This window comes from Gavia stellata, chromosome 3 (assembly GCF_030936135.1).
Source record: "Gavia stellata isolate bGavSte3 chromosome 3, bGavSte3.hap2, whole genome shotgun sequence".
Taxonomy (NCBI): domain Eukaryota; kingdom Metazoa; phylum Chordata; class Aves; order Gaviiformes; family Gaviidae; genus Gavia; species Gavia stellata.
Genome location: NC_082596.1, coordinates 26,837,174 through 26,858,567, shown reverse-complemented (window position 1 = coordinate 26,858,567; position 21,394 = coordinate 26,837,174). Strand labels below are relative to the sequence as shown.

Below are 21,394 nucleotides of genomic sequence, written 5' to 3'. Positions count from 1 at the left end.
TGTATTCTTTAAATGAATTAGTACGCTGTTGGGAACTACAGAGATATTTAGCTCCTGTCTTTAACTAATCTGAAGGATAAAGAGGTTGTTATCAGTCGAAGGACTTTGAGTTATGTTCGTGAAACAGTTGTGCTGGTAATAAATTTTTATGAATTACTTTTGCTGGGAAGTTAAACAGCACCATGAGCAGCTAATGTGGAAAGAGAAGCAACACACATCCAATGCCTTTGACGTTCGTGCAATCTACTGTGACAAGATCACAGAGAGGAGAGATGGGATGAGGACAGGGTGTTGCTCTTTGTGGTAGCTGGTTGGGGTTTTTTGATAAAACTGGAGGGGTTATTTTGTCTTTGTTGCCCAAAACATGTTTAGCTATATTCCTATTTATTTTGGAAATATTTTGATTTTTAGTTCAGTCTTCAGATTTCTGCTTTTGGTAGGTTTTTGCTGAATTTTTCTTAGCCTTAATCTATTTTCATCTTTTGGTTACGGTGCTGCATTACTTGTGCCAAAGTGGCTAATACTTTTTTTTTCCCACTTCTTATATTTAGAAACTGAGAAAAGCTGGTCAGGAGGTGTGTCCATCCATTTTACTCTTGTGGCAGTGATTTAGCAAGACAGATGTTCACCAGCCTGCACACCACACAGGCACTCCCAGGTGGGTTCTGCTCTGCACTCCCCTTGCCCCAGCCAGCTGCGCCAGAGGGAGGGCATTCTCGTTAAGCCTCAGCTACTTTAAGTGCAAACTCTGGCATCTTATGTCCAAGTCAACTTCATTTACAGCACCGTGAAGCGCTTTGCACCACACTGACCAAGCCATTTGGACATCTTCCCTCTACTCCGCTGCAAAGTCAGCAATTTCCAGTGGAGTAGGCAGCAAAGGAGGTATCATTACATCCTTTGGGGGAAAGATCACCTTTGTCAGATGTTGACACTTTTATGACTTCTCTCTTAAATGACAGTTTTATTTTAAAGGTCTTTTTTTAATAAGAATTGAATTATGTTTACTTAAAAAAATGCAAATCAGGTTATTTTATTAACCTCCATTAAGTAAGAGTCCTTTTGCTTCCAATAACACTTTAGTTCAAAAAGAAATAAGGAAACACAAGGCTATAACTGCATTTGCTATTCTAGTTATTTATAAAAGCAGGCATGAGAGAAGTAGCAGATTTTGACAATGGTATAGCTTTTCAGGTAAAAATAAAAGCTGGATCTGTGTTTATATAGTTTGACTATAACAGGATTTTTACAACTTGTTCCTACAAAGTACTAATTACTCTTAAAGTTGATAACTTCATGTCACAGCAAGTTTTTGCTAAATTAAACTTGGTGAGCATGACAGAAGCAAATTTATTTTCCTTACTTTGTTTTTGTTCTCTATTTTTTGGCTGCTTATGGAATCCAGTTTTAAATATGCCACATTTGCAGACTTTCTGCTACATTTGAAGAGTGAATGTCAGTTTTGATGGTTTTAGGTTTGTTTTTCATTGCTTTTAATATCTAGCTACTACAGAAGTTATGTGTGTATATTTTTACGTAGATATTTTCGAGGTTACTTGCAGAAAGGAAAGCAATTTGTTGAGTAAGCACAAGTATTTGACATAGTAGAAATGCTGTGAAGGACACGTGGAAGGGAATGTTACATAAATGTTAAATAAGTTCTATTTAAATAGCATGCCATTATTGTCTGTTATAAATAATGAAGATTTTATTCATTTAACATATAAGTGCGTGTGTTCTTAATTTATTTGTAAATATTAGTTCTTTACCTCTTTTATGGCTAATATAAACACTCTACTTTGTATCTTTAACACAGTTCCATGTATCTGTAGTACTGTTCTAAAATTTTGTTACTAATTTTTACCCAATCTAAAAAAAACCAACCACTTAGCAAAGATTTTATCAGAGGCCTCCCAGAAATATATTTTCATGCCATTGGGCATTTCTGTAGGTTATTTTTGCTTCTGTATTTAGACAGCAGTGACTATTGTGTGAGCACCTACACAAGATGCAGATTATGACTGCAATCAAGACTTGCTTTTACGGTGGTTTCTACTGATTGTTGAAAGCTGGAGTTCAGTCAACACCTGGGGAAGTTCTCTTGGCCGGTGCCACAAAGCAATCAGTGGCTTTTTGTTGGAAGAGTAAAGCTATATAAGAGGAGGAACAAAGTTTCTGGATGCATGAGGGATACGCTCTTTTACCAGAAGGATAATTTAGTTCTGAGGACAAGAGCTGTGATCAACCAGTGTGCCCCCAAGAGGGCTTCCAGGAGGAGCGTGTGGGACCGGCCGTGCTGGTGACAACCCAGGCACAGCTGTCACCCACAGGAGCCAGCAGAGCTGAGCTAAGCGGGCATCTGGCACAGAGCAAGCCTGCTCTCCCCTTCATCTGCTGCTGCTGTCTCTCCACTTCCAAGTCAGATGCTGGCCCTGTGCATTGCTACTGATTCAGATAATAATTTATCACACTCCTGCCACTGCCTTACTATCCTTATAGGAAGAAAGGAAACTTTCTGGCTGGCTGTGTGATGGTTCCAAGCCACGTCTAACCCTCATTTACATGCACTTTGAAAGCGAAGGCTCACAAAAGGAAGGCAAAAAAAAGGCAAAAAAAAAAGAAAGAAAAGAAAATGCAACATTCTCAGTGGCCCTAATGATACTGTTTTGGGAGAATTCAAAGCCAACAGGTCACTGGCTCAGTCCTGTGTTTTTCTTTCCAAACAGAAACTCGTACTTCTTGGACCCTCAAGGTCCTTGCTTGCTTGCCAGTTTGATGAGGAGTCTGTAGTCATTACTTATATATGCCCTGTTCGCTGTGCAGCCATGAACTGGCAGGGGTCAGCTTCCAGCTGAGCCGTTAGAGCCAAGGGGCTGTCCTTAGACCTGCTAAATGGTAGCCAGGCAGCTGGGCAGCACCTCTGGCTAGCTGTTTCTGGCTGATCACTTTTGATGCAAAGTCCTGTTGGAAAATGGCAAAGATCACAACGGAGAGAGAAGCCATGTGAAGTGAGCAGCATTAGTGTTACTTACGCAGCCCAGGATGGCAGGATCTCAGTGGGCAGAGCAGGGGGACAGCGGTATGTGGTCTTCCAGGGGATTTTTAGAGGTGCTGTGTCAGGGAGGCTTCTGCTATGCTAAAATCCTTGCAGATCTGTGGAGAGTCACATTAGAAACACTCTAGTTTCTTCTTTTTTAGATTTAAAGTAGTTTCATTTTCTTTTGCTAGACTGTTGTTTATGATAGACTTTAGCGTACGTGGCAATAGCTGACTATGGTATTCTATTTCTGCAATGTGGTTAATATTTCTGTAACTGCTTTAAATACATATTGCATGCAGACAATAATGTGGCTTCTGAAGACACATGCAATTTTTAATCTCGTGGTTCAAGGTCAAAATCTCAACACTGTGTAACTATATATCTTACATATCTTGGCCTGCCATCATGCTAAACTCTTTTTTTAATTAGAGAGGGAAGAGGTTGTTGGTTTACTTGTATTTCAGTAAACTTTGGCAAAGACTTTGCCATGGATAGCCAGAATGACTGCAGTAAATGCAGTGACAGAGCCTGCACAGCATCTGAGGGACAGTTCTACAGAAGGGTTTCCTCTACCATGTAACATACATCAGTATAGACTGTTGTAACCAAGATCTTCTGACTCCCACAGCAGGACCAGGAACAAGCATTTTTCCCCTCCAGGTTACCACTCTGGACACCAGAACTGTCACTGGTAGCTTGTACTTCAGCAGCCTTGCAGCAGGTGCCATCCACCAGGGATGCAGGTGTTCTGCATAGTCCCTATGGTAATTGTAGCAAATCCTGCCTTCCAGACGCAAGTATTTAAATCCCTTTGTGAATCTAAAGCACGCTGGTCATTTCTCTCTTCTATTTAAATAGAAGTACTCAATCACCATGCTGATGAAATACTGCAGGTAGGAACTATTAAAGTAGTGGCCTTCAGATGTGGAGCTGGACCATGGGCAACATCTGCCTGGACCTCTCCCAGCTGGCAGGCCTGTAAGTCCTCAGCCTCCTCATGGCAGAGCCCGTGTTTCTTATCATCCTCAGGTCCTGGGGAGCACATGCACTGTGCTGCACATGGGGGCTGGCAGGGCTGGAGGTCACCCACTGCTTCCTGAGGAATGTGCCTCCCAAAATGCAGCAGGCAGCATTGAGTCCTGCACAGGCATTCAAAACGGCATCTTTCAACCACCTATGTTAGAAAAGGAGGCAGTACTGCTCTCAGCATGCAGAGGGCAAACTGAGATATGTGTTTGTTAAGTAGTCTGGCTATAATCAGAACTGAAGTCAAGAAAGGGGTTGGGAATAAAATTAAGATGTCATCCTTCACCCTGAGGTTGCTGTAAGCTCAGAGAGGCCTCTCCAACCAAATTCCATGCATGAAAATACTCTTTCAGAGCAAATGTGAGTCAACTAGTGTATCTACATGCTATTTCATGGCTTGTAGTCATTTTTAATGGTTTTTGGTAATGCGGACAGCAAGTTATGAAGAGGTTGCCTGTACAACCCAACAGGAAAATTATACTTGCACAGAAATTTTTCTCCATCCAACAGCCTCCAGCTCTAAGTAGTTTAGGGAAAAGTCTGTATTTGGTCTCAATACACTATCTTGTTAACAGTGTATGCCAAAGTGCAGAACATTTCCGGGCCCCACCCATCGGAGATAAGAGCATACCTTAAAGAAAGTATTGTATGGACCAGATGAAACCATGACGCATTTCCTTTTCATGTGGGAGAATGGCATACCTTCTTACTCACAAACGAAACAACAGATCCTTTTTTGGCACTTAGGACACTGCCTAGTCCTCAAAACACCACTAGTGTGAGTAACATCAACTGGACTACTTGCTTGAGCAAATATCTGCAAGCACTATCTACAGGCATCCCTCTTCATCCTCATTGTATGATGCAACCGCAAACACTGGCAGGATTGACAGAGCTGCCCTTTACCAACTAGTCACTTTTTTTCAGGTTCCCATGTAAGATTTTTATCTGCAAGAAGGCCTTGATCCGATAATACTTATGAAGGAAAGTTTTGTTCCGCTCAGAGTATAGGAGCCGTATCCTGCAACCAAACATATGTATTTAAATCCCTAATTAGGACAAGAGCTGTGCAGTACAAATTGTCTGGTCATTTTCAAAGTAATGCATGAAAAAGATGTTCAGTGCATTTAAATGGAGCATAGTTTACATAAAAACTATTTTTAGTGATGAAGGATCTCATAAAACCAAGTGAGTGGGTAAGAAGATGGCAGGTGGTCAGTCACCATTGACTGTGGTCTGAAATCAGTGTGTAATGGCAGCCAAATACACCAACAAACATGGGATATAATCAAGAAGGGTACTGAAAGCAGTGTTTTATCACTCTTTATAACCTAGCATCCCAAGTAATATGTGCTGCAGCCTCTGCCTCTCAGGTAGGAGAGCATTAGAGAAGGACCAGAGAAGGGCAACAAACACATTAAAGTGGTTGGAGTAGCCACCTTAAGGGAAACACTAAAAGGTTTGGGACTTTTTGGTGTGGAGAGGAGAAGGCTGAGGGGGAAATGACTGATAATTTCAGTTTCACAAAGCTAGTGGAGAAAGTGAGTGAAAAACTGCTGTTCATATGGTCCTGTAGGTGATATCCCCAAACAGCATCTCCTATTGCCACTTTGCTTCCCCTTCTTAGAGACAGCACGGGGCTGGAAGCACCACCGCTCCAAAGCAGTAGGGCATTTCTTCCCACTGGGTTCTTGGATTCCTTTTTGATAATTCTTCAGGGACAGTTTGAAGTCCATAAACCAAGGAATACCAATTTGCTTTGCCAAAAATATCAGAGGATGGATTTCTGTGTGGGTAGAGCACTTATCTGTGATGTGAGGGTGGCATATTTATTCCATCACCTCTCTAACCCACAGGCTTATTTACTGCAAGCTTTTTCCACACTCTCTCTCTCAACAGTCTAAGGGGTACCTGGGACACGAATAGGAGCCCAGCATGCTCCTGTCAAGGTGCTTTTGCATTTATTGATGGATTGTGTCAATACAGCTGCACTGGGCAGCTCCCTTCCCAGGACTTCATCAGCTGGGCACAACATCTCAACCACAACACAGATACAGAGGGAGCTTCTTCAGTGGAAGCCCATGTGCCACAGGATTTTAAGCATATCCTGGTGGGGCTGGGTGGCTCCCAAGTACAACTGCTGGCAAAAATCCTGCCATGGGTGCAAAGGGAGTATCCCAGTCCCAGTGGCTTACTTCTGAATGGAGCAAGTTGAGGAGGAGCAAATGCAGCCATTAATGCCACAAGATTCCACCAAGGGGAGGAGGAAAATCTTAAAGCAAAGAAGACTGAAAATATAACTAAAAAGCAACTACAATGATATTATGGTGGCAAAGCTTGAGCACATTCATCTAGGCATCACTGAGTGATTCAGAAGTATTTAGAGAGGAAATATACCCCAAGCAACTTCAGCGCAAAGCTGTGAATCAGAGAAATATGCACACTCTAGTGAAAGCCACAGGTAGACACAGAAATAACATCCTCGCCATGTAAAAATCATTATGAGGTCAGTTCTGACTTCAGTGGATGTTAAACCATTAAGCAATTCAGCAAAACCCATGCAGAGTCAGAAAAGAATGGGTGCAAAACTCAGCAGAGCTGGAGGTCCTTCCTCCAGAGCGGCGATCACTGTGCTCACCCTTGTCCCTGCACGGGAGCACTGCTGCCCAGTGCCTGCCCACTGCATGCACACACAAACACACAAACACACACACACACACACACACACACAAATGGCTCCCCCACTGCTCACCTTCCCTCAGGTGGGCAGCGCCAGGTCAGGTCCCGTGGTGGATGTGGCATCCTGGGGCTGGCCATACCCACCAAGAGAGCAATGCAAGTGGAGAAGGAATGCTAGTCCCTGCATGCAGTATGTACAGATGCAGCAGTTGAATTCGGACATCTTTCAGTGTATCCATGTGATAGTCTGAATTTTCTCATTGAAAATTTCCACCTCCCTTTCTCCTGTTGGCCCAAACAGCAGTCAGAGTTTGGCTCCGGGCAACCTGTGTCTAACTGGAGGCTTTTGAGTACACGCACGCGGAGTCTCTGCTTCGAAACGGCTGCCACTTAGAAAATAATTTGATTTTAAAATTGCTCAGGCATAAGTTTCAAAACTTAGAGGAAGTGTGTTACACTAATCATTTTCTTAGCAAATTATTAACCAGGTGATGAGACAGTGCTGGTGCTGTAAAGCGAGCCACACAGGACTAGTGTTCTCTCACCTGGGCGCACATTGCCCTCACTGTCTGACAGCAGGGAACCAGCTGCAGCAAAATTGCTAAAACACAAGTAATTAGTACACTCCATTCCAGTGCCTCTAAGCAAAAAGCCACTACTTTGATGATCTTACCTATGTGATCACAGAGGATAAATGCAGAAATATTGCAGGCCCCTGTCTGAGGTGGTCACTGAGAGAGGGGGTCCTGCTCACCACAACATCTGTAGGAGATTTCTGGGGTGAGAGCACCAGGAGGAGGGGGCAGCTGGGGGGGATTGTCAGGCTGCACACTAACATCATAGATTCTGTGGTCACGGCAGATGCTGGGATTCACCCTATTTCCTGCAGCCGTCCCTACCTGATGTTAGGTCCCTACGCCTGCAGGTCACTGACCCATGGTCCCTTCTGTAAGCAACGGCAGGAGCAAGACTTCTCCACAGCCTTTCTGGAGGATAGTGAAGAGCATAACATGGTGTTCCCTTTGTTTTATCTGGAGGGGGCTACATTTAGAGACCTAGAGGTCACTGTATAAATCTCCCACAGAGTCTGCCACATTTGAAAGTGCTGGTGGAGTATGATCAGCAATGTGACATCTAGCATAATTTTAACTCAGGATGCCATGTGTGCCTTGGGTGCTACCACATGCTTAGCATTGCATGGGTCCTACAAGTGGACAAGCACCAAAGAAACCATGTTTTGTCCTGCCCTGTCAGTCCTGTGCTACCCCACTGAACCAGAACTGACAGGGACTGCAGGCAAGGTGGACTGTTCTCATTAAATATTATTTTGTGCATCTGGAAGCCATATCTGTTAAACACCAGTGGTGTGCTGAACACCACCACAGCCCACAGTATTTGCCCTCCTAACTGAGCAACAGTCTCCAGTGAGTCCAGAAAAAAGAGTCAGAGGAGGACCAGCCCCACAGCTCTCACTGGCTTTTATCTCCTGGGCTCGTGGGTCAGACACAGGAAAGATACATGCAATACGTTCAGCTCTACGGTCTTCAGAGGTGTTGCAAGGAATAAGTTGCAGGGTTCACTTCCGGAGATTCAAGAATTTATTAGTCCAGGGATCTCGCCAGTAAAACACCATTAGTACTCCTTAGCACCTCGTCTCTTCTCTGGGTGCCAGAGCTTTCTCTAAAAAGTCTTCCCAGAGAGAAAGAAGAGCTGTAGCTGACCATAGAGGCAATACTGAACAGAAATCACCTGCTTCCTTCCTCTGCTGCAGCCCTCTGTAGATCACATTATCATCTCCAGGACTGCTGCTGTCAGGAGCCCTTTCTCCCATTGACATCTGCACTCCAAACAGCCCAAGAGAGAGAACTCTGGTCCATGGTCTTTAAAGCCTTCCACGGTGTTGATGTTGAAAGGTTCATATGTGTGAGGGTTAAATCCACAGTGCGTCCATTGATTTTATTGAAAATGTCTTTCTTTTACTTGACTAAATTGTATCAATAATTCTCCCAAATCCAAAAGCACATAGCACCCTGCAAATCCACATAGTGCCTTAGTAATGAATAATTCCTTAGTGTAGTTTTATCCCAAAGCATAAGTAAACCTTTGTTCTTGCAGTTAATCTGTCATGATTAAATTAATTAAAACTGGACATGACCCCTAATTCCTCTTGCTGATCTGATCTATCTTCCTAAAAAGAGCTTTTTATAACAGCTATTACACTATAATTGGCATTTTGTGTGTTCTTAGACTTTTTCTTTTGCTGTATTTACTTTATTTTATTTGGACTCCGTGAGTTTTGCCATTTTGGCCTTCGTGTGCTCACTGCTGTGACTCACGTATTCCACAGCTACTGCCAGATCTCTGGGGTCGACATAATTATTGCGTTAGGATCTATCATTGTAGCCCTGACTTAATAAATAGCCAGAGCAGTGATTAGAATCGCCGACTGATCCGTTCCACGGTTTTGGACACTCACATCTGAGATGAACAGAGGGATTGTGGATATTAAGGGTTTGAAATGTCAGCATTCCAGATTAAATTAGTATTAATTAGTCATTCCAGGTACACTAGCTGTTATATATAGTAAGCATTTCTGTATTCAATAATCTGGTGATGATCAGCTAAAACCGTGACTCAGATTCATCTCATAAGCTGCAGAAGAAAGCCCTGGCCCTTCCTCTGTGCCCACAACATGCTCGAGCCATGCAGCGCACAGCAGATGACCGGGGTTACTTCCAGGTGAAACTCACTCTTTCAGGAGTGCAATTCAGGCATTGCAGTCCCAGGTGGGCATTCAGTCCACAGGACCAGGCTAGACCTGGTCCAAAGCAAGAAAAGCCCTGAAACATGCAGAATGTGCATCCTCAGCACCAGCTCTCTCAGTCCACATCCAGATGTTGGACAGTAACACACCCCGACAGTGTCTGAGCAAAGAGCTCATGGGGGGGATGCTCTGCTGGTGGTTCTTCACCCAACAGCTTCCTCCATGTTGTCCCCGAAAACTCAGGGCAATCCAGGAGCCTGCAGGGTGGACCAAGAGGGCCAGTGGGAGGTTGACTGGGATGTGCAAGGTGGAGGTAGCTCTTTAAATTGTTTTGGTCCAAAGGCAGTGCTGTGCTATTCAGAAGGACCAACAGCAGCCCCAGAAGACAGACTTGCAGTGATGTCTGTTCCCTGTGGCCACAGGAAAAACATGGTGATAAGGCAGGATCTGCATGACCACCGCACAGCTCTTTGTGCCGCAGCTTGCGGCAGCTCTCAGGAATGGGCCTACCACATTGGTTTTTTTCTTTAAAAAATCATATGTTTTAGGAGGAAATTTTGTTATCCTGGGAAGGAGTGGAAGAAGACGACGGAGGGCATGAAAACTTACTAGGTAACTCCAAATTTTTGTGATACCGTCTATGCATCCAGTGATGCTGTGAACATGGATGGCTTTTACCCCTAAAGGCTATATGATCAACATGGACATTTTATATTTCTTCAAAACCTGCTTGGTTTATATTTGTTGGGGCCATAGCTTGGCAGATATAGAACAGACTAAGGAAATGTGCTGATTGTGTTCAGCTATACTTTCAGTTGTGTGATTTTGTTTCCATTCTAGAATGGGGAAAAGGTTCTGAGAGTTTAAAAGTTCTGAGAACTGGTATAGGAGTATCATTCTCTAGACTGCTCTGGGTCAACCTTAAGTTGCATGCTGACAACTCAAAAGCATTCATTCAAAATCCAGTGACAGGGATCTTATCTGTGCTTTGTTAAAAATGATGTTTTCTGTTCTTGCCAACAGTTTATTCTATATCAGGAATTCCCTTCCAGGGAGATCTGAATACTGCACAAGTGCAGAGTCATCCTGCAATGTGATATTTTACCCCTAGAGAACTGCTAAAAGTCATCCCCTCAGCAGAGGCAATTTTGGGTAAACACTCAGCAAGCTCACTGCTTTCCAGAGGGTTTGGTGCATGAAAGCTGCTCAGTCTAAGATGGGGAACCCAGTTCCCACCTTGTTAGCGTCACATTTTGTTGCCTTCATCATCAAGGAAGATGAGCCACCAGGCTGGAGATTTGGCTTTTCTGAGCCATCTGTGGGCATAATGTAATGACTGTACCTCTACCTTGAACTCTGCAGTGTGCCCACAAAAACCAGCATAGTCAGGAGGAAAATGACACAATTGTGCCCTAATCCTCAATTACTGTTGGGCATACCATGGCAGCTACCTGCTTTCTGTCCCTGAATGTAGCATTTCACTTCTTTTCATCTCCAAAATTGGGGTGACAGTACTCATCTACATTTCTACAGTGTTTTCAGGCTTAGGGACAAATACCTTTTTTAAGAATGATTTATTTTTATCTCTGTCACGGCAACCACATTTGCACATGAGGGATATACTGTGCACTCACAGCTTTGGGGCTGTGGGTAACTCTTGCTTTGTGATCCTAGGTTGCTAAGTAGCCTGTGTTCACAGATGTAAGGAATCCTTGCGGCACTTGTCATGTAGCAATCTTGCCCAGCATTCAAAATATTTTCTCAACTTGAAAAAATTCTTAGGGATTTCCCACTGAGGCTCAAAGGCAGTCATATATTTTATTTATTTTATTACAAGTCATGTAAGTAAAAACTTGCATATCTGAAAAAAGATATTAGATAGAAAACAGTAATAAAATTAACATTGTTCTTTTAAGAAACTTAGTAATAAATACATTTCCCCTCAACATTAAAATGCTTGGTATTTTGCACAACAATAAATACAGCATACCTCTGGCACAGAGAAAGGCCATGGCTGGATACAAGAAGTCCGTGTGGTTTCTTAAAAAAGCTCAGGTGATTCATAAAGGTTTGGCATCCTGCACTTGATGCATTTTGATACAACTTGCACTTTAATTTTAATTTTATTATGATTTTTAAACAGTCCCATAATATGAAAATATGAGAGGAAAATTTGCTTGATTATAGGATTTTTCCTTTAAATATTTTCAAAGTAAGAGATGTGTGAACTCATTAAAACCAATCCTTGAAATAAAAAAAAATGTGTCTTGGTGGCTATTCTACAAAAATGCAGATTTTTCAGCTGTGGGTGCTCAAGCCTGATCAGCCAACTGGCGAAGGACCAATCCCCAGTCAGTTCATCAATTCTTTACACAGTTTTAAAAAAGAAATAATAATAACAAGGAGAAAGAGTAAAGATTGTAGTATTCACTTCCCAAGTCATGACGGTTCAAGGTTCTTACACTATTATCCGAAGGTGAGAGGAGAAACAACAGGTATATTCCAGAACACTTCGCAGCATAACTTTGGGTCATTCTGATCTATACTTTTCTTTTAAACTACCAACAAAACAAGAAAGAGAGATATTTCCATGCACTGTGCTGTTCTTATGCCAGCACGTTTCACCACGATCACAACTGTGAACCTAAGTCACTTTGATAGTCCAATCTAATATAGATTGATTGATTGTCCCACGACATAGTTAGATAATGTCTACAAAATGCCACAAGATCTGGCAGAGTCCAGCGTTCTTAAAGTACCGATAGGTCATGGCAAGACTTGGACTTGAGTTTGAAGGCCATGTTCTTGTTGTTCTTGGCAACTATTTTGCCCCAAAACCTCCTGGCTTTCTTGGGGATGCTCTCTCTCCGTTTCTGGTATGCCAGCCGCTTCTCATTCTTTTCCTTGCTGTCTCTTCGGAGCCGGACTTGCCGCACGATGCCTTCAAACAGCTCTTTCACGTTGTGCTGCACGGCTGCCGAGGTCTCAATGAACTTGCAGTCAAACACAACGGCGCAGGCTCGTCCCTCTGCAAAATTGCAAGGTGGATATGTCACAAGGCGTCACGAGCAGGGGGGAGGCAAAGCAGCCACAGATGGCCACATGCAGGATCCCAGCACCACCAGGGGAATTCCTCAAGCCTAATATAGGCACAGATAAGTCTTTAATCACCTAATGCTGCCTGCTAGCCCATGATTCATCTGCTCTGTGTCACAGTCCCTGCCCAGCAAGGAGGGGTGAATTCCCTCCCGGAAAAGCCCAGTCCCCGCCATCAGCTGTGAAGGTTGCTGGGGCTAACCAACTCATGCCGAGACACCAAAGGCTGAGAGGTCAGTCATGACTCAAAACCACCTGGTCATCTTACGTGCAGACTCCCTCAAGTCACATTAAAGGGTGATGACAGCACCCTTCATGCGCACAGCACAGCTCGTGTCCCCATAGGAGGCAAAGCCCAGCCTCCTCTATGTGTCGTGGCTGTAAACCAGGGCCTTGGAACAGTAGCAACTGTGTTCACTTGTGTGAACAGACACATGTACAAACCACTTAAATAAAGGCAGAACTATGCCTACAGCTTTAGAGGTACATCTGAAATCATAGTTCTCAATTACATGAACCTAAGCTAAACTTGACAGCTGTCTTTCACACGCAAGTCAATTTATTCTGTCTTCCAGTTTGCCATGAACTCATCAGCAGGATGACTAAAATGACATGAATGCCTCTGCCATCTTTCTAAAGATTTTTCAAGTGGGGCAGAGAGGAATAAGGCAAATATGCATCCCTGGGCTCCTGATGTACTCCTCAGTTCAAACTCTTCACCTGGGGCAGCTGTGACAGGGGCCGGAAGAACTGTGCACATCCCCAGCGGAAAAAAGAAGTCTAGATCAATTGGGAGATAGAAGAGCGGAACAGCTGCAGAGAGAAGAAAATGCCTAGCAGAGGAACCCATGTTTCTGATGGGTCAAGATGAGATCACCTAATGCATTGCTGCATATTATGTTGTGTCACCTAAGCCTCAAGGAAGACTCTCCAAGAAGAGATTTTGCTGACTGCAGACCTTGAGACCCAGTAGCAGCTTTCCCAGCAGTGTCTCTATTCCTATTTATGGGCTTAGGGCTCCCCGGGCTTTGAGAGAGTGGTACAGGTTGGTTATTCTTTTGTATGCAGCAGAGGGAGGGCTGGTTTAGCATCCCAAAGCAAGGTAGCGAGGAGACCTCTCCTGAAAGGCTGCACAGTCCCTGCCCAGACTAGCAAAACGAAGGGTGAGAGGCAATTTTAATTCATCGGGGAACTGGTTAAATGAAGAGATAATCTTTGGCAGCAGAGTAAAGGGGGCTAAACATGTATTGGAAATCCAAAGGGTTTCCAGCTACCAGAGAAATCACGTACTGCAGTGGTCTTACACTAGAAGCTGGAAGGGAAGAAATTCAAGCTGCTTTTATGATGGTACTTAATAAATTTACGAAAGGAATTATCTGACATGTAACAGCATTACCAAGGGAGGCTTAAGGACCTGGCAGACCCCTCCCAGTCCTCTGCCTTCTGTTCCAGTCCTCTGCTGTTTTATTGCTCTTTTATTGCCCAGTCCTGATCACAGCGTTCTCCCTCAGCCAGAGCTCTGCATTTCATTCAAAAGCTACTAGATGACTCTTAACATTTATGTCACTTTCCTTACCTGCCACTGAAACTTCGCGGCACCTGACAAGGTCACTTTTGTTGCCAACCAAAATGATGGGGATGTCTTCCTTCTGCCGTGCCCTGCGGAGCTGTATTCTGAGTTCAGAGGCCTTCTCAAAGCTCGCCCGGTCTGTGATGGAGTAGACAATCAAGTATGCGTCTCCCACTTGCATGCAGTGGTCTCGAATCCATTCGCCCTCACGCTGTTCAAATGAAACAGTCAGACATCATTATGGCCAGAACAGATTTTACTTAGAAAGTACAAAATTAGAGAATCCAAACACATTCAGAGAATCCAAATACATTCCTGCTGTAACTGTAATGGGTATGGTTTGAATCACAGTTATACTAAAAGTAATTCCAATGCAGTGATGGTATGAATACTTCACCACAAAGGAGGGCAAAACTTGCCCCAAATAATTCATTGTGCTGGCTTTAGACTGGAATGAACACGGTCTGGAAAATGGCTTGAATGTTTCATTTTATCATTAAAAAAATAAAGAAGGCTTGCACTTCTTAGGCTCACGCTGCAGAACTGTGAGGCATGTTTGGCTTGGTGCAGGCGTGGGGTTAATCCTATATTTTCCCTGATGCTGAAGTATGGAAAACACCTTCTTTCTTTCCCAAAAGGTATCTACTTTTGATATTAGCACTCACTCATATGCACTTTTCTTTTGGCATTTGACTAGAACACATAAAAGTACCTTATTATCCCACATGTCGAGCAGTATAATGGTTGCACTTTCCCCATCCACCATCAGGGTTCTTTCATACGTGTCTTCTGGAAAGAAAAGCAGAAATGTTGGGAATACATTATTTTGTGGCATCATGTACATTACAAAAAACTAAGTAGCTAAATATGTATAATTTGTTCACAGTTCACGTTATTGAGTCAAATTTTATGCTGGCTCACATTCAGTTCTTTCCTCATTTCCATCAGCACTGAACCTGCCCTCTGTTCATTAGTGGTTGTCTTACTTTCCATGATATATGAAGGAGGTGGAAAGATCAGGAAACGAAATGTTCATTATTTTGGCTGATATTCTCTTTATCTTATGTGGGAGAGAGAAAATAGAACCAGGGGAAGAAATAACCAAAGGCTGAACATTTGCCTCATGGGAGCAGCAGAGTCCAGCAAGGCTGAGTAATGGAAAATATTTGCTTTTGCTTTAGCAGGGACAGTTTACGGGTGAACAGTCACTGCTGCTGAGAGCAATACAGCTAACAGCCTACCAAGCAATGAGGACAGGGTTTTGTGAGACAAGGGCTGTTGAGTTTTAGTGAGGCTGAGACTTCTGCTGCGTCCTAGTTCTCTCCCATTTCACTGTTTCTCACACTACCTTTGATGTCAAAAAGCAAAGGAATCAACAAACCACAGAAGTTCAGTTATTTTGTACTGAGGCCACAAAAATTCATACCTAGATTATGAACACCATGTGACAAAGTTCTGCTTAGATCTGGGGCGGCCAGATCTTCCCCCTCATCATTTTGATCAGCCCTTGCTGTGAAGTCTGAGTCTAGCTTCTGCTTCAGATACTAATCTTCCTTCTTCACCCCAAACCTGGGGACATTTAGATGAGCAATATGGAGTTTGGACCCCTCTCTAGTCTTGTGTTACTGGTCAGTGAAAAATGCCAGGCTTTGGGCTTCTGAGGAAACCACCCCTCTCACTGCAGTGTTTAAGGGGTCTATCCCAACCATTCTTGTAGATAGGACTGTTCCTTAACCCTTGTCTTATAAAACTTCTGCTGGGCATTAATGGAGTGAATTTTCCCCTAAGTTGTAATCAGAGCCTTTCCTCAAAGCCAGGAATCTACATTCATGCAAAAGAATGAGCCAAAAATATTACACATTTTAAATAAAATCAAAAAGAGCCCAGGCTTGACACAGCTTAAAATGGAGATATTAGAAACACAAAGCTCATCAAGAGAAGCAGTTTCCCTTGCAGGCCCAATAGCATGACACTTGTGTTCGTGAGTTAGATTGATCTTGCAGTCAGTAGCAAAGCCAGTCCATAAAAGCAGCTGTATTCCCTCTGTGAGTTAGTTACCCTGAAACCATCCCCTCTCGTAATAGTATTTCCAGTTTGCCAGCTCAAGTTTGGAGAATAGTTTCTTCAACTGATCGAGCATCTGCGTGGGAACAAGCTCCAGACACACCAGAGGACAATATCCAGAGGACTCCTTCTCCACTCTGTTACACATGGAGAGGCTACAAATATGTAATCACACTCCTTGAAACTATTATGCCCAAATGGTCATATTCAGCACTGATTTGTACCTTGGTCAATCCTAAGGGACTTCCGTAGGATATAAAACACACTGAAAGTGAGCAATTAGTTCATCTCACACTTATTTGGAAGCTGACACTAAAAAAGGAGAGAAATATAACAACAGACATTTTTCTGATACCTCAGAAGAGCTGTCCTTGGCTACACTCCAAGCAATATTGCTGGGAGTGCAAAGGAAAGAGGAAACCATACAGCTTCGCATGGAGGAGAAGGAAACTGTCTGACAAGGGTGTGCAAAGCAAATCAGCTGCCTTTTCTGACTGCTTGCCCAAGCGTCCTACTTTAGTTCGCTGCGTAGCACTAGGAAACCTTTTATCAGAGATACTCCAGGCTGAGGAGCTGGTGGGATTACGGGAAAAGTCAGTGGTAAAAGCTGAAGGCAAAGCACACCCGAATAACTGATTCAGAGTGACTGCACCGTGGGGAACTTCAAAACCCCAAAGGCACAAAGATCTGTGCCCTCAGTCTGTGAGAGCAAGCAAGGAAAATGTGGGTCCAACCTCTCTGATGCTGGGCTGTATTAAATCCTGGGTGAAACCTCTCCTAACCGGAGAGGCAAAGACACAAAAAGCTTCCAGTCCTCTCTTCCTGAGGACTGGAAGAGAAGCGCAAAAACTCTCTGTGCTAGCACCGGCACCGTCACACCAAGGGAGTACAGGCAGGGGAGGGAAGGGATACAGGAGAGATGAGGAGAGTCCTTCATACTGACAAGCAAAACCAGCCGGCAACCTGCGCGTCCTCCAAAGGTGACAGCGTCTGCCTCCTTAGAGCCACAGCAGATTTCTGTTCCATGTCAACATCTCACACACAATATAGCTCAGGGCTTAGTGCCACAGCTTCACCTTCTGCACAATCTGATCTTTGGGACTAAAGAACATTTCACAACCCTAACCAAAGCAGGGGACAGTAGCAAGGAGGAAGTGTCAAAAAAAGACCTGCAGCTTGTGCCTTTCCCCCCGTTTGGGCAATGGGAATTTTCTTACACTGATGAAGTACCTTTGTCTGTTTTTCCCCTGGGGGAACCCATGCTGGGCAAGTAACATGAAAAGAAGGGGAGATACATTTTATTCACTCCATACAGCCTATGCTGAGGTAATGTGTCTATACAGAAAGGCTGAGATGACTTCTAATGGCAAATATTTTTGAGGTGATTGAAGGACTCAGCTTATTATTTCTAAGCATTTCATTCTTGTAGACCACGAGGACCTTCAGTTGTTTTCTCTCCCCCCTAGAAAGCTGAAGTCAGCCCCATGGAGCCAGCAGTGACACAAATGTTGGACCAGCATGAAAGCTGAACCAGCCTCCTGTGTAGCACCATCACAGGCAGGAATGAGGCAGCTTCCAACAGGTATTTTGAAATGAAATAGCATGAGAATCTGAATTGTTCTCTTTCAGAGGCTTCTGATCATTTTTAGTAAGTATCTTACTCATCTTATTTTGCTTTCTTGTTTTCTTAAGACAGATGCATGTGTTGAATCAGTTTTGATGATCAGATCCAAATGTTTGTTACCTCAATTTTTGATTAAATGGCCTCTCTGATTTTCTGTGCCAGTTACTACTGGCAGGACTGATTGCAAGCAAATACAAACACCCCAGGGCATAACGACCTACCTCCCAGCACCTCACAGTCACTGTCGATGCTGTCATGCACCCCCGCAAAGATGTTGGCTAGCGAGGACTTGCCTACGCCGTGCTCCCCGATCAGCACCACCCGGTAGCAATTGCTGCAAGACTCAGAGGAGATGACGGAGTCAGATGACTCTGAGGACCAGCTCCTTCTGTAGTATTCATCAGGACTGATGGTGTATCGCTTCTGTGGGTTGTACTCATTGGAGTCTTTCTGGACCAGCAGATTCTTTCCATCAGCAGGGATGCTCCACCGCTGCTGCTGCTGCTGCAGGCTGCTGTTGTGGGTGCGACGCATGGTAACGTTGTTGAGGGTCATTTTTTACCCCTAGTGAGAAATAGGGAAATCACAAGCTTTACCCACAAAACATTTAGAAACGCATTAATGCCTGTTAGTAACTTCAAGGCAGCACGTCCTGCTCTTCTATAAGGATCTAGTATACAACAAAAGAAAAATGAGACTTTCTGCACTCTTTCGTAGTTTCTGCTACAGAAAAAAATATTTCTAGTTAGTGAGTCAGAGGCTTTTTCCTAGAGAAGATACCACTCTCACACATGAAATCCTGTCTTTGTTTAGCCTTTACAAACTCACGGCTCTGCTAGGTGCAGCTGAGCCCTGGAGAGAGTGAGGCATTGCTGTGTCCCAGGAGGAGAAGGAAGGGGCAGCATTCACCAGAGCTGTCCTACATGGGAGCTGCATCCCTGCTGAGAGGCAGCCTACGGCATAGGCAGCACCTACAGGTACTGCTGCCCATCCTTTGTGCTTAACTGGGGGCAAACAGAGGCACTGGTCCCAGTTGCCTCCAACTCCCAGTGCAGCTGGGCGTACAGCATCTTTCGCATTGTATCAGTTAAGAGCTGAAACTTTTGGGAAAGCGATAAGGCATCACTCACTGCACCCTTAGACAATCCTGATATGAGAAAAGAGCCATGCAAGCAAGTCCTGCTATGATGGGTGGATTTGGGTCTCATCTATGGCCAGGTAAACAAAGAATGGCTCTGCTTCAGACAGTGGCTTTTTGGCTTGTAAAAGGGAGGACACATTCAAGTCCAACAGCTTTTCTGAGGAGATACATGTTCTAGCTGCTACAGGAGGTAGCGCTGGGAGAAAAAGCTCATAAATTTATAGATATTAAATCAACACCTTTATTTACTGCACAATCAGCTAGATGGGTTAGCTCTTCTTATCTAAGCATGGCTCTGAATTACATTTTACTCAGCAAACTCTATTTTGCCTTGCTTGGAGGCAGAGGACAGTGATGTCATTCTCACGGGCCAACAGCTACCATTTTTAGGAAAGTTACTTTGATGCATTCCAGTTCCCAAAGTGACAGTTATTTAGACATTTTGCTTTTTGCCATATATCTGATGTTTCTCAGCCCTCTTCTCCATATTAGTAAATAGGGTAACTGTCTGTAAAATGCACCCAACCACTTTCAAACCTGAATGGTAGTGGTCAACAAAAAAAGTACAGAATCACATCAAAACAACACATACAAATTGCTATTCCTCTTCACACAAAACTGCCTGAAAACTTCTTAGAATAAATGCACAGCAGGACATATAGAACAAATATACAGAAAAATCACACTCTGTCTGAACTTATTACCACATGCACGGTATTTTCTCTGTGACGCACAGTACTTGTGGCAAAATGAGATCGTTTGCCTAGTCCTAGTCACAGTAACTTTGTCAGCAAGAAAAACATGTTACTAGAAATCACGCACCAAACAAAGACCACGTCACAAACGACATGAAGTATTTACTGCAGTTGAATTTTAAAAAGCATTTTTTCCTTGCTGAAAAGACCAGATGAGAAAAGTCAGCTCCGATTCAGTCAAACAACAGAGCCTAACTCACAACTCGCCCTAAACAGTCGCAAACATGAACATTTTACAATTTCGCCCCCAACAAATTATCATCCTTCATTAAACAAAGCCAAATAAGTCCCTGTCGCGCATTGCCTTCCAAGTTCAAACTGGTTTTGCTACCCCACACTGCATTTAGCCGTCTGGGTCTCTAGCATCGACAGTAAAAGACTGCGTCTGAACCAGTGCTGCCTTACTTCTGCCAGGCTCCTCCAGGCAGCCGGGTCCTTTGCTCGCGTTGCCCTCCTCTCTCAGTAGGCTGCGGTACGCTGGGCTGCTTGGCCGAAGTAAATCCTCTCCTGCTTTGGGACTGCCTCTTTAATTCTTTCGCAGCAAACCTGGTTTATATTAAGCCCATCTGATCAGAGACAGGGCTTTTCCGTGACGTGGTTGGCCTTTCCGTACAACAGCCAGCCCCCAGCTGGGAGGAAGCAGACATGCAGAAGAGCAAAAACTTGCAAACAATCTCAAAAGACTTACTCAAAATCATATGATTGTCTTAATATTGCCAGTAAAATAAACACATTTGGTTCTTGCATGATGAAAACAGGGAAGTGGAAAAAACCAAGATAATACATGTCGTTTTGCCTCACTCAGTTTTTCATTCAAACGTTATCAAAATTAATGATGTTTAAAAAATGACATAAGTTTCATTAATGCATAAAATGCTGTAAATGTATTGTGTTCTCTGTCTGCAAAATGCACTTAACCCCCTGCTGGACAAAATGTTTCTTTGGAGTAAAACATCCGAATGTTATTTTGGAATTATCCTAAAAACAGGAATATTATTCTGGTTTTTAAAAAAATTAAAATCTAGTATATACAATCCTATTTTTCTTTGTCAGCCTCCAAGTGACTGCACCCGGTTTCCTGAACTGCATAATCAGGTCTCACTTCTGCTGTAAACCTTTACTGACAGGGGCTTGAAAAAACATCCAACTATAAACTCGGTGTTACTCCAGCTGGATGGTGGCAAAGACGCATCAGAACACAGAAAGTCTGCACAAAGTCAGAGTAGCACAGTGCTGATTCCATCTGCAGTTCATTAGGAAAGATGAATATATAGTGCACATGCCACAAACCCAGGGTCTGCTCCTTGAATTGTTATAATCTCATAACTCATTTGTAGAAGAAATTTTGCCAGAAGGGAAAAAAAAATACAAACCTGTAATGTGTGCCGCTGGGAGACAGTTCTAACAACATATGCAAAATACTTCTTGATTAGCAGATAAAGATTAATAAACTTTCACAGAACTACTCAGTAGGGGTACCACAAGTTATGTAAAAGCAGACGGAAACTCTATGGTCAGCCTTCAGTTATCCAGATTCTGGATTAACTATGATGAGCTTAAAATCAAGCTCCTACAGCTTTCCTTTATATTTACAATCTCCTAGTTACTCTATCAGCCCCTGAAATCAACAGGTGA

General features: G+C 43.5%; 1 protein-coding gene across 1 annotated transcript; it reads right to left on the bottom strand.

Annotated features, from left to right (window-relative positions):
* Window positions 1-11,341: 11,341 nt before the first annotated feature.
* GEM (GTP binding protein overexpressed in skeletal muscle) lies at window positions 11,342-18,421 on the bottom strand. The gene is made up of 4 exons (XM_009811235.2): window positions 18,085-18,421; window positions 14,888-14,964; window positions 14,182-14,386; window positions 11,342-12,537 (listed from the first exon to the last, which is right to left on the bottom strand). Exons 1-4 carry the CDS (start codon window positions 18,416-18,418, stop codon window positions 12,260-12,262), a joined length of 894 nt encoding a protein of 297 aa, XP_009809537.1. The 5' UTR covers window positions 18,419-18,421; the 3' UTR covers window positions 11,342-12,259.
* Window positions 18,422-21,394: the final 2,973 nt, after the last annotated feature.